General features: G+C 42.3%; 1 protein-coding gene across 3 annotated transcripts in view; it reads left to right on the top strand.

Annotated features, from left to right (window-relative positions):
* The window catches only part of atp10d (ATPase phospholipid transporting 10D), a 52,161-nt gene extending 40,289 nt beyond the window's left edge, over nt 1-11,872 (top strand). For 2 of the 3 annotated variants that reach the window (XM_078277716.1, XM_078277718.1), the window contains 5 exons: nt 4,950-5,150; nt 7,457-7,537; nt 8,165-8,269; nt 8,446-8,633; nt 9,759-11,872. In XM_078277716.1, coding sequence (XP_078133842.1) covers nt 4,950-5,150; nt 7,457-7,537; nt 8,165-8,269; nt 8,446-8,633; nt 9,759-9,954 — 771 coding nt within the window. In that variant the 3' untranslated portion in view covers nt 9,955-11,872. The remainder of the gene's footprint in view (nt 1-4,949; nt 5,151-7,456; nt 7,538-8,164; nt 8,270-8,445; nt 8,634-9,758) is intronic. The other variant, XM_078277717.1, reaches the window with a different exon arrangement.
* Nucleotides 11,873-13,729: the final 1,857 nt, after the last annotated feature.

Raw genomic sequence — 13,729 nt, 5'->3', positions numbered from 1 at the left:
CTCACATCAGGAAGAGTTGCACAACACCCTTATAGAACCAACCCTATCTAATTCTCTAAAACAACGTACTATGGGCAAGACAAAGCCAAGTATCCTTCCTGCCACCATACTTCTTACTCGTAGGATCTCTATCTCATGACTGTACCGGTTTTGCCAGATATTTTTTCCGTAAGCAAGACAAAACGCTTACAGTCTAATCAATGGGATTCATAGTTTAATTATTAACTTTAATGTGACATGCCTTAAAACTGATATTGTGTAGTCTGACATTTTTTCGACAAAGATTTTATTAGGTCCTACTCATACAGCATGACATGAATCTGCTGTTATTGCACAGTGTTTCTTCCCCTCATACGTGGAACATTAGATTAGAAGAAAAAAAAAAAAACATTAACAATTAGGGTTTCACAATTTTGTTTTTAAAACTAAAATGGATCTAAATTTCGATTTGTACTATCGTGATAATAAGCAGGAATCGGCGATTCCCCCGTTATTTTTTTCTCTCTCCACGCACGCCTGCTTACACACGTTCAATGAAAAAAAGCATAGCTTACCCACTGGTAGCATGCAGCTCAAAACACAGTGACGTTAGCTTGTCCATGTTCACTGCCGGAGTCGGAGATGACGGAGAAACAATAGAACTGAAAAATCCTCCTGCGTCCCTGAAGTCACCAGTGTGGCAACATGTTTGCGTGAGTGAGTTACGGAAACAAAAAAAACAGGTAAAAACAAGGTAAAGCATGTGGGTTCCGACGGGACTCCATGGTGCTTTTATGTGCCCCTGTTAAACTAATGGCGCATTCAATTGCACCTCGTAAACTCTGAGAAACTCAAACTGTTGCAAGGTAACCTTCTGCCATCCAGTGGCTCTTATTGTGGCATTTCCATCCCTATTCAAAAATAAATGTTTAAATTGAAATAGTGGATTTGGAGAATCGTGACACCCCTAATAACATCATACACATATGTGCATCCTTAACCCTCCCCCCCCCCAGCCCACAATAAATCTCTCTCCCAACATCTGCCGTACTACAAGAGCCGAAAAACAAAAAGCTTACTACTGTATATGACAGTATCACATGCATACAATAATGGCACCTCTAGCAAACGATACGCATAAATACAAAAATAAATAAGAATTGCACCTTTGCTATCACCCTCCAAGACATGCCTCAGTCCTTTTCCCTTATGGGGTTCACCACTTACTTTAAGTGTCCTGTGTGGAAGTGTTACGGCCGCAGCAAACAAACACAACTTAAATGTGACCATCAACATAGCGAAGAACATCAAACTTGAGGATTAGTTAAAGTAAATTAAAGTTTATGCACAACTTAACTATTATTGATTAAACCAAAACTATGGGAGTCTGGAGGTCTGGCCAAAAAGAACAAAGGCATACCTTCAAACTAGTCGCTTTTCGGCGAAAATCGGCGTTTTGAATGGGAAAATGTCATCCACGTGAATCGTGTAGATCCGAAGAGTTTTTATTTCTGGGGGGGTCCGAGACCCGGTGCCTTAATGACCGTTATCTCCCGGACCGAATTGCAACGCGGATTTCGGTGCCACTGAAATGCCTGCGCTTCTCTCTGATGCCCTGAAAACGGACATTAGAGGCAACCTAAACGTCGCCGCATGTCACGCTAGTTAACACTACACTTGGCAGCAGGTAACGTTAGCCTACTGTTAGCTAACAGCTGGTGTAAACACAGTTAAAATGCTGACAGTTAAACGGTGTAAAAGTGTGTCTGTATTTCACTGGAGAGGAACGTATGACAGCGAGCAGCTGCTGTTGTCGGAAAAACAACACAGATGTTGCGTTCACTTGAAACCCGCCTCGCCAGCCTCGTGCTGCATTCAAAGTTATTGTAAAATTGTTTTTGTCGTTTAACAGGAATTTACTGGTGAAATAAGTTATTGTTATAAGTTATTGTTATTACATTTTTAATAAATCATTAAATTTTGACCATATGGCCTTAGCAATAAACAAGCCGTTCTTTAATGTCGCATTAGCAAAGCCTGAGCCAACCCATCAAGGGCCATTGGACCCAGAACCCCCCCCCCAAAAAAAATAAAGAGTAGAGACTAACTAACAGAAACAAAGCCGCGAAAACTACCTGGGCCCCGTTTCAGAAAGCAGGTTTAGTGAAAACTCTGAGTTTGTTAACCCTGAGATGAGGGAGACTCTGAGTTTTCTGTTTCAGAAAGAGAGGTACCTTAACCTCAGAGTCAGTTACTATGGTAACTGAGCCTGTGAACGTAACCTGGTCGGGAGCAGGTTTTCTTCAAGAAAGTTTTTCTCTCAGTCTCCTCCCTCTGACACAGCGCTCTTTCATTTCCTCATTCATTCAGTCTGTATCAGGCGCATTTTAGCACAGTTTGTTATCGGCATGAATACAAAAAACAGTGTTGGTTTATTAACCATGTTAGGCAGACTGCCTGAAGTTGAACACATCAAAAACAGTAGCAATGTTCTTCGCCATGTCCCACAGAAACTGCAGTGCTGAGCCAGATGTTTTAGTGTTAGGGAAAAGGCTGCAGATCGTGTCAGAATACAAATATCTTGGGGCTTTAACTGATTCTAAGTTGTCATTTACATCACATGTAAAAAGGGTCTGTAATCGAATCAAATTCAACCTCAGTAACTTTAGATACATTCGCCATCAAATGTCCACACAGGCAGCAAAAATGTACATACACTCTGTGATCTTCTCACATATCACTTACTGTTTACCCATTTGGTCACAAGCTAGTGTTACATCTCTGAAACCTCTGCAATCACTTCACAAACAAACTGTTAAAATCCTGGACAAGAAGCCAAGCATTTTTCATCGTTGTCCAATATTACGAAAACACAGATCACTCAACTGGACAAACATGGTCAAATGGTCAAATCTATGTCTTGTCTTTAAAATTATTCACGGTTTATCATCCCCACCTCTCCACCAGTTTGTCAACGTCCGAGCAGCTGATCACAGCAGAACCAGAGGTGCAGCGAGGGGAGAGTGTATCATTCCATTTAGGAAAAGTGTATTTCGACAAACTGCTTTTTCTGTTCGAGCAGCTACTGAGTGGAACCTCACCCCCATAACCATCAGAAATCTAAACACATACCGTACATTCAAGATCCAGTTAAAGAAATGGCTTGTTGATAATCAGAGCTGTCAGCATTACCATGAACTTCTTGACCTGCTCTCGCTGCCCCCTGCTGGCTTCTCGCCTTCACATGCACTGTGTGCATGTGTTCGTGCCTTTGTCTGATTGTTGGTCTTCTATGTTTCTATTGTACATTTTAGCTTAATACTACGTTTTACTAAATGTAATGTAATTGTTATGTTATGTAAATATGTAATTTTACTTTCTTTTAGGGTGACTTTTACCATCTGTCTAGGGACTGCAGATGAAAAAAATAGCCTTCTGGCTAACTCTGGCATATTGACAGAAATGTTTATTAATATGCACTGTCCCTGTATAAATAAATAGACTATAAAAGTTTTTTTTTTTTTCTCAAAACATGGCCTTTCCTTTTGACGATGATCCCGTTGATGAAGCTGTATTACGTCAACATCCGTCGGGAGATGATACTGAGGCCCCGACTATAGATGTATTTTCATTTCCAGATACTAGCCTATCTATATGAGCGGTATCGTTCTTCTTCCCAGTCTATCAGTTATGTAGCGTACATAACCTTATCCGTCCTCATATCACTAACGTCACCCATCGTGGACATGCTCTAGCTCTACATCCCAGCGTTTTTGTTTTTTTTACAACATTGGTGATGCGGAGCATATTAGTAAAGCCACTGAATAGCAAAGCGCCGACGAGTACGACTCGATCGCTCTGAAACGTGTTTTAAATGTTTTGTAGTGTTCCCTGGACGCAAACCAGTGAGAGCCATTAAAAAGGAGTTCCACACTATTGCAGGTGAATGATGTAAACCCTTAATACAGCCAGGTTTAACCCTTTGAAATAAAAGATTATGAATTAGAATTCTGTTAATGATGGTGCTGCAGCCTCAGAATGGGATTAGTAGGATTGCACCTAAATGAAATAGATTATAGGTTCAATACCATTTCACCAGTAATATTATACTTATGATTAAATATTAAAATCAATACACTATATTAGAACTTACACATTGATTCCAGCAGCAATTTTGTCTCTTTTGCAGCAGCCGCTGTGTTGCTTTTTTAACGAAAATACATGTTCAAACTCACTGTATAGGCCTACGTGCGCATGAGTATTTCCGCTCAACCAGTTTGGTTGTGGTTGTTACCATGGTGAATCGTAGTATCATTGCTCCATTCATGCTGCCTTTTTATAGCGTTGGTGCACGCGCTTAACTCAGAGTGAACCTACTCCGAGTTGATTGAACCAACTCAAATCAGCTGTTCTGGAACAGAAAAACTCAGTTTCCATCTCAGGGTCAATCAACTCAGAGTTCAGGGTTACACTCAGTTTGTTAAACCTCCTTCCTGAAACGGGGCCCAGACAACGGTGATCAGAGCTGCTTCAGTCTCAGAGACCCGATCCCTGTCGCCCAGCCTTCCTTATATACAGGGGCGGGGCCACACCGACAATCAGGAATTAGGAACACCTGAGCTGAACAGAGAGGAAGAAGAGAGCAGGGTGGGGAGCGCATAACAAGAAGCTCCCCTATGCCTTTTTTTAATTTCTTTTCTAAATCGGTCAGATGGTTTCCTGTTTTTTAATATAAATATGTTAATCTATCCATGGACAAACATTGCACCATATTCTTGTTCCAAGCACCAATTGTAGGTGCCTCCATTTTCGTCTAGATGAAGTACATCCTTTTTTTTTTTTTTTTTTTTTTTTTTTTACATCATGTACAAAACAGATTAATCTCAAGCTGCTGTGCCGTCCCTGCAAGCACTACAAAGTATAACAAATATGAAAAATAACCGATCCTCACTGCTGTCTGTGTGCTGCAGATGTATGTGAATCTGCTGTTCTGGTATCAGTTCTTCTGCGGTTTCTCTGGGAGCGTCATGACCAACGCCTGGGTGCTCATCCTCTTCAACCTGCTCTTCACGTCCGTTCCTCCTCTGATCTACGGCGTGCTGGATCAGCACATGCCTGCAGACACTCTGATGGAGCTGCCGGAGCTCTACCAGTCTGTGCAGAGCTCCAAGGTGACTACACACACGCGCACAAACCCGCCCTCTCAAAACCTGCAATCACAGTGCCTGTCGTTCAGTGTTTAGCTTTATTTATGTATCTAATGTCAAACATTTGTTCCTAAGCAATGGGAAAGTATTAAAATGGGACCACAGGGCAACAACGCTCTACTCTGAGACTCAGAATGATATGATATGACAGAATACTAAAGACTAGAGATTGTCTGATGAAACCTCTTTATATGGGCGCCCGCTCTACCAACTGAGCTATCCGGGCGCCCATATATAGAGGTTTACTCCTCGACGCAGCAGGCCCGGGTTCGACTCCAACCTGCGGCCCTTTGCTGCATGTCATTCCCCCCTCTCTCCCCTTTCGTGTCTTCGGCTGTCCTGTCAAATAAAGGCCTAAAAAGTCCCAAAAAAGAATCTAAAAAGATCTGGTCCGATACCAATCCGCTACCGATTCCAATACCTGACTTTGTGTATATATTAGAGATGCACCGATTACAACTTTCTAGGCCGATTCCGATTTTCTTTGAGTTTGACCAGCTGATACCGATTTTAGCCAATTTCTAACCACTTTACAGCACACACAAATATGTATTTTCTATCTTTTCTTTAATAGAACATTTTGCACAGAACATAGAACATTTTTTGAACAGATAATGGATCACTTTAAAATAGAACTATATAAATGACTCCTGGTGTGGGAAATTCACACACATCTAAAGTGCAACGTTAGAACCATTTCCTTCTTTTCACATCCAATATCCAACTAAAAAAAATGTGATTTGGGTTTTTGGTGTCGTCCCTCCACGCCCTACTTTTTCCTTGCAGGTGTTGCATATTGCAAACTTGTTATCTTCTGCACACACGCTGAAGAATTTCCAAACAGCTGACATGTTGCAGGTTAATTCACGAGGTTCCCTACATGTGCGAGAATACTGCGGACACCCGCTTCACACCGCGAGCGGGTACGCGCGACACACGGCGGAAAAGTTGAGAGAAAGGAAAACGAGACTGTGCTGTCGCGTCCGTGTGTGCGTGCGTCCTTGAGAACTGTAACTCGTATAACTTATGTTGTCAGTTGATTGTAGCGTTGACCGGCCTGAAATCAGCATATGTCAGACTGACCTGCTGGTCGCCGGTCATGGCCGAGCACGTGAAAACCGGCCAATTCCGGTCACCGGCCGGTCTATCGGTGCATCTCTAGTTTCAGTTCTTATTATTGGCTTCTCAGAAACAACCAGTTTAATAAAGAACACTTCATGACCGAATGTGTATCATAACACCTGTGGTAGATGACAATTATTTGGTGGTCAGAGACCAGTCTTAGTACACTTCCTCCAACAGTATTTTACCTGACCAGACTTAATGCATTTATTTGCATATTAGTGAGCGTTTTTATGTTTTAACCCTTGGCTTTTTAACGTTTAGATCATTTTGGCTGTGCTAATGCATATGGCATTGATTTTGGCAAATGTGTGTGGTTTTTTTGTTTCAAATTTTGGAAGTTCAACCTCGACTCCTATAATAAGTCTATAATAAACTGTGTATCCAACCCCGAAGGGTTCCTGTACTTTCTTAAAGTACTGCCCTCCGATCAGGGGCTTTTTGGGGGGAGGAAAAAAAGCCCCCAGAACTAAATTTAGACCCTGGTCCCTGCTGTCAAAACACAATGAGTTCCTCAGTATGTACCTAGTCCCGTGGGAACACGGCTTTAGACCGTGCAGGTCCTTTTGTTTCATTTTTACGTGTGGACAAGAAATGAAATATGGAGCTCATCCATTTGAGGCCAGGAAAGCATGGAGTCAGTGTTACTAAAGTCTGTGGACACTGTGTTTAGAAGGACATAGGGCTAGGTACCTTATTATTATACTTTGTAAGCACCGACCGAACTGCCTCTGAAGTATTGAGTATCGAGTATTGAAACGAATGCTCGTCATTCAATACCAAATTTCAATACCTAAGGAGTAAATCTCAGCAGCATCAGTAAGCCAATCGGCATGCAGCATGCTTCTACCAAGATCTAATAACGCTGGTGATTGGCTGTCTAACGTTACACGTCGTAGAGACGCGCAGGAAAAACTCTACGTTACAAAGAGACGGGGCTCACGTATTAGGAACTGAAAAATAAATAAAAACATTTGTGCCGTAATGTTGTCATTTCTTTTTGTTAAAATGAATTTTGTAAAATTGGTATCAAAATAAGTATCGTTTAGGAACTGGTATTGAAGTCACGGTATCGGTACCGGTATCGAACATATTTGAACGATACCCAGCCCTAGAAGGACGAACAAGTGAATGGTGTTTCTCTGCAGGTCTATGTCCCCTACGTGTTCTGGATCACAGTCCTGGATGCGTTTTACCAAAGCCTTGTCTGCTTCTTCGTGCCTTACTTTGTAAGTACACTGTGTCACATCCTTTTGTTTGTCAAGTACGTCCTTCATCGCTGTTTGTATTCCATTGCTTCTCTTTACATGTATGGTTACAAATCTATGTCTGCTCCTCTAGCTGATCACATGGTAATAGACCCTGCTCATACAGTCCTGGTCCCATGATTAGAGCTGTAATCGGGCCTTAAAAGTTAGGCCCGACAAGGCCCGAGCCCGACAGAATTCGGCCCGAGCCCGACAAGTACATTTTGATTGACAGCTTTTTAAAAGCCCGAACCCGTTTACAGCCCGACATTATTCAAATGTGCGCACGCACACAGCTCTTTTGCCTTTTGTCAAGAATGAGTCATTTATACATTTTTTATAAACATCATTTATTCATGACTAACGTAGGCTATAGGCCACTTAGAAGTTGGTACAAAGAAATAAAATAAGTCCTCTGTAACGTCGTAATATCTCAGCACTCTAAATAGGCCTAGGCAGAGGCCAGCCTCCGTTTCACCTCCTCAGCATCCATTTTCGCGCTAATCGAAACACATCACCTGACCGCTCATTTACCGCGCAACCCAGAGCGCAAGCCCGAGCCCGTGTAAAATGATCCCACTGTAAGTGTTGTTGTGATGTTTGTCTCAGGCATTGGCAGGATCCAGCGTTGGTGTGTTGTCTTTTGGCTCTCCGATCAACGCCTCAGCTCTCCTCATCATCCTGCTGCACCAAGTCATCGAGAGTCACACTCTGGTCAGACACACTGCTATACTAACAGTTGTTGGAATTCAAACTGGTTTATGTCTCCATTGCTTTGCCATTGGAACAATGAATTGTCCGTGTCCTGGATGTTATGTATGTGTGCGATCCATAATGTGTGTCTGCAGTTGTGTTGCGGAGTCACTAAACCTCCGTGTCGTTTTTTGCAGACGTGGATTCACGCGCTGGTGTTGGTGCTCAGTGGCGCTTCCTACTTTGGCTTCGTGCTGCTCTTCGGTGTGTTCTGTGTGACCTGCAGCCCCCCCACCAACCCCGTGGGGGTGGAAACACTCGAGATGTCCCAGCCTCTTTTCTACATCGTATGTGCTCTCACTACTGTGATGGCTCTGTTACCCAGGTACACACACACACACACCCCTCAAATACACTACTGTAAATGGGCACACAACTCGTATGCATACGAAGAAACACACACTAGCTGGGTCCCGTTTTAGTGCGGCCTACTTTGAAGTTTGCACTCCGAGACTGAATATGTCCAGGCTGTTACATTTAGAAAAATCCACTTAATACAGCTGAGCTCAGCTTCTTTCTTTTTCTAAAACCTGAGCTCTTGAAATTACTCCAACATATATTTGGCATTTCTTTACTCTGTCTTGGGCTTTATAAAACAGGTGGCTCAAATCAAGCTGATTGCTCCGAAGCCGTGATATTAAAAAAACAAACATACCACGGCTATGACGTCTAATTCTTTTGCACTAGAAGTATCACTCCACGTCTGAGAAAAACAGTTAGACTTAGGAACTGATAGCTGATGCCACGGAGGGAAGCCATTCGTCTGCACACACTGCCATGACACAGAGCTGGTTTAAAATCGGCAAAGTATACCTTATAGTGTATACTGTAATTTGACTATTTTACCGCTTAACCTTGCCGTCAGACTGCCCTTTCAGATGGGGAAGCTGTTATCTCTTCAAAGCCACCAGACTCCATTGATAAAAACAGTCATTTTACTTCTGAGAACACAGGAGTTGCTGGTATAACGCTGCCTTGAGCAGTTAGTTTGTTTGGCTAACGTTACCGCCTCGGTATGTGCAGGCAGCCAGCCCAGGAAGGCCAATTTTATTGTGAATATTATATAAATGTGTGTGTATATATATATATATATATATATATATATGGAAAGAGAGAGAGTGATCTTGTGGAATTTAAACAAGATTTAAACAACAAGTTGAAACACAAATTAAATATATTTTTTGTATTGTCTATAACTTTAATTAAAGTTTGAGCTATTGCTTTTACATCTTTTAAATCAGCTGATTTTATTGGCTTGGGTGGTCTTTAATTCTTTTGAACTTGCTAAGTTCTTTCATTCCTTGAAGCCTGGGAAGGGACACTTCATCTGCTGAAGTTGTTTTTCTGTTTCTGGGTGTTGATGCTCCCCTCCCTAAGTTCATCATTTACTGATCCATGTCCTGGAAGAATGTTGTAAACTCATGCTGTCCTGCGTCTTCTCCTTCTGCAGGCTGTTGTTTCGAGCCCTGTGCAACACGTTACACCCCGCTGCTGCTCTGACATCAGCTCAGATGGACAAAGTGGATTCGGAGAGGTACCGCAAGAAAATGCAGAGCTGGAACCTGAGCCAGTCCAAAGCCAACAGGCTGCCAGTGTGTGCGGTCAACCCCGGCCTGGAGCCCGGCACTAACTCAGTGGTGTCCTGACCTACACACACACACACACACATATAGACAGACAGACAGACAGACAGACAGACAGACAGAGTGCTGCACACTAGAAGCAGACAGACTCTTACCAGTGTATGACCTGGCTAGGTAAAAAAATAAGAGACATGCTGGATTCAAGTGCACATAACTGACAGAATGGATTCTCAGGTGCAATCAAAGGCTTTGTATGGATGAAGTTCTGCTGAAGCTTGTTGTGTTGTATGTCAACAGCCAATGGACTTTGGTGAGACTAATCCTAAAGAAAAGTGGACATGTTCTACGTATGTTTAATAACTCGCCAAGCATTTATGAGAACAGAAGCTGTGAAACACGACCATCATTTCAAATACGTACAGACGATAATATTTTTTAAAGGAGCCGTATGTATCATTTGACAAGAATAAATCGTCATGTCATTAATCTTTTGACATCCGTGATGAAGGAATAACATACATTTGTGCTACAGTTAACATTGTGAGCCGCCAGACTGGATGCAGCAGTACATATCTGTTGAGTTGATCACCATCGAGGCTACATTCACACTGCTGGGGGGAAGATTGTATTTCCTCAGGCTCATGAACCATTTGTACATATCGCTATGAAAAGTTATGCACTGTAATTCGGATGTATGCCACGCATTTATGGTTGAGGTGGATGGCTGACGGGGCATTGATTTCTTATATATGACATAGAGTTTGTTTGATGTTCATCGTCGTCCCACGCTGTTTGACACGGAAGTGACAGACCTCACTACATGTAATGGGTCAAATCGCAGTTTACTTTCACATGAGCACAAGTGTCACAGTTGTATTATGTTATTAATATTATTTTCATATGGGTCATGAACAATTGAGAAAACTCTGCTTGCCAATAAATCAGAATTTAGCATCAAAGCTGTAACAGGTGTTTGTCTGTTGAGAGGTGATAGGTAGTGATTGCCAAATGAAGCTTCATGAACTATTTCATTAATTTCTGAGCCCACTGGATGGAGCTCTTTGTTTAAAGCAAGAGGCTCAAGTAATGGCAATTCAGTGTGCTTTCAGCCCTTTGTTGAACAGAGAGCGCCATCTAGTGGGCTCAGAAAATGGTTCATGAACTTCATGAAGCTTCATTTGGCCGTCACTAGTGATAGGCAAACACAGAAATGATATCCTACTGGCTGACGTGTATACAAACAACTACTGACAAAACATTAGCATCCCATTGGAGTAGTGTTTGTGTCCACCTGATGAATGGAAGTCTCATTGTAGCTCTGCTTTGGTCTCCACCAACTTGTGAGAAAAAGATCCTTCCAATGATTTTCAGGTTCGTCATAGAAAACCAGAGCACACCTGATTAATATGAAGTAGTCTTTATCGACAACGTTTCTTTTCTGGGATTGCTTTAGTGCCGCCGGAAATTCCGCCGGATGTCCCTCGTTTTGGCTGGATGTCCCTCACGCTTTCTTTGTGTTGCAGGGTAAATCCAGACAGCTAGCAAGACTATTTGTCCAATCTGAGTTTTCTGTTGCACGACTAAAACAACTTTTAAACGTACACGTTCCACCAAAACAAGTTCCTTCCCGAGGCTATTTTGCAGAGGCACTGTAGCTCCGTCCAGTGCTTAGCACCGCCCATGACGATTGTGATTGGTTTAAAGAATTGCCAACGAACCAAAGAATGTTGTGTGGACTAGCCAGACCCTCCTCCGCAGCGCTGTGGAGGAAGGTCTGGTAATGTGAAACTAAATATGAAGTGCCTGTTCTGCCTCTATTCACATCTGCACCTCTTTATATTAGTGAACCATGTCACATGTCTTACCTGCAAGCCTTAAAAGCTAAAGTACCGTCAGCAGTTTTTTATTGGATGTTTGATACATACTTCCAACGTCCGTTTGTACTGTTTGAGACTTTGCAATAAAGATATAGTTGTTCAGATCCTGTGTAGTGTAATTATTTCCACATAAAAGAGTGCACAAAGCCACGTGGGTCTCCCCAGACCACAAAACTGAAAACCAGATTGATCATATATGTATCAGTAAGAAGTTCAGGAGGTCCCTCCTAGATGTCAGGGTGAAAAGAGGAGCTGATGTTTCCACAGACCACCACCTTCTAATAGGGACACTCCAGTTAAAACTAAAGAAATTCACAAATTCTGCAAAAAAAGTCAGCACCAGATATAATGTTAGCCTTCTCCAAGATCGGAACATCAGAGAGAAATTCCAAATCACCCTCTCAAACCGTTTCCACCCCCTGAGCAGACTGGAAGAACACCAAACCGTGGACCAACAATGGCAGAACATGAAGAGGGCATGGATAGAAGCATGTGAGGACACATGCGGGAGAAGGACAAGGCAACACAAGGAGTGGATCACAGGAGAAACTCTACAGAAAATTCAAATGCGCAAACAAGCAAAAGACACTCTTAGCAATAGCCGCACAAGAACTGCAAAAGCAAAAGCACAGCAAGACTACATAATGGCAGACAAACTTGTTAAAAAGAACATCAAGAAAGATAAAAAACAATTATTTAACAACCTAGCAACCCAAGCAGAACAAGCAGCAGCTCAACACAACATGAAGGAGCTTTATGATAGCACACGGAAATTGGCTGGTAAACGCAAAAGCCCAGATAGGCCAATACTAGGCAGAGATGGAAAAACACTCACAAAGCAAGAAGACCAGATGAAAAGGTGGGCCGAGCATTTCAGAGACATACTGAACAGACCCATACCAACTGAACTGGCCAACATCTCTCCAGCTGTACGCCCTCTACAGGTGAATACCAACAAGCCCACCAAACAAGAAATAAGAAAGGCCATCCAAAAACTGAAAAAACAATAAAGCACCAGGGCCCGATGGAATACCCCCAGAAGCCATCAAAGCAGACCCAGAAACGGCAACAACACTACTTCACCAACTCTTTGGACACATCTGGGAGGATGAAAGGGTGCCAAGCGACTGGACAGAGGGATACCTGGTGAAACTCCCCAAAAAAGGAAACCTGAAAGATTGTAACAACTACAGGGGCATCATGCTTACATCTGTGCTTTTAAGCAGGATTGTTCTGGAAAGACTCAAAAGAACTGGATAAACAACTCAGAGAGCAACAAGCAGGCTTCCGCCAAGATAGATTGTGCACCGACCACATCATCTGGACATTTTTTCTTTTTGCCCCCCCCCCACACACACACACACACACACTCTCTGGAACAATCTCCCTGAGGAGATCAGACTGTCAAACACCTTATCCTCTTTTAAATGCCTCTTAAAAACATATCTTTATAAGCGCGTTTTCAAGAGGGTTTTGGATGGAATTCACTTTTATCTGTTAAAACTGATTTTATACATAGGACAAGCCTTCAGGTAGCCTCTGGCTACTGTATTCAGGTGACTGGGATGTTTATCGGCAAACATAGATTGTCTATATGAATAATATTTACAGTCTATGGTGGCAACCCTAACCCTACAGAGCACTGATAAGCATGAATGTGAAGGGAAAACAAAAATAAGTTTCCATAAAGCTACTAACGCTTCTCTGAGGCGTGTCCAGTGGCGATTTTAGACCCGTTTCATCTCAGCCCCCCTAAAAATTATAATAAAAACGAATTCTTTCTTCTTTTTTTTTTTTTTTAATTAATTTTAGTGCTTCGACTTAGAGTTTGCGAACTTGTCTGTTAGTGACAGAGGACAAACAATTACAGGTTCAAAAAAACAGGGTTAATATCCTGCGTCGCTGTCGCCAATGCTATGAGCCTGTAACCCAGTCAAGGAAAGTTTTAGTTTTATATATTT

Source organism: Sander vitreus, chromosome 20, assembly GCF_031162955.1.
Source record: "Sander vitreus isolate 19-12246 chromosome 20, sanVit1, whole genome shotgun sequence".
Classification (NCBI taxonomy): Eukaryota; Metazoa; Chordata; class Actinopteri; order Perciformes; family Percidae; genus Sander; species Sander vitreus.
Note: the sequence above shows the minus strand (reverse complement) of the source record. Positions and strands in the feature narration are given on the sequence as shown.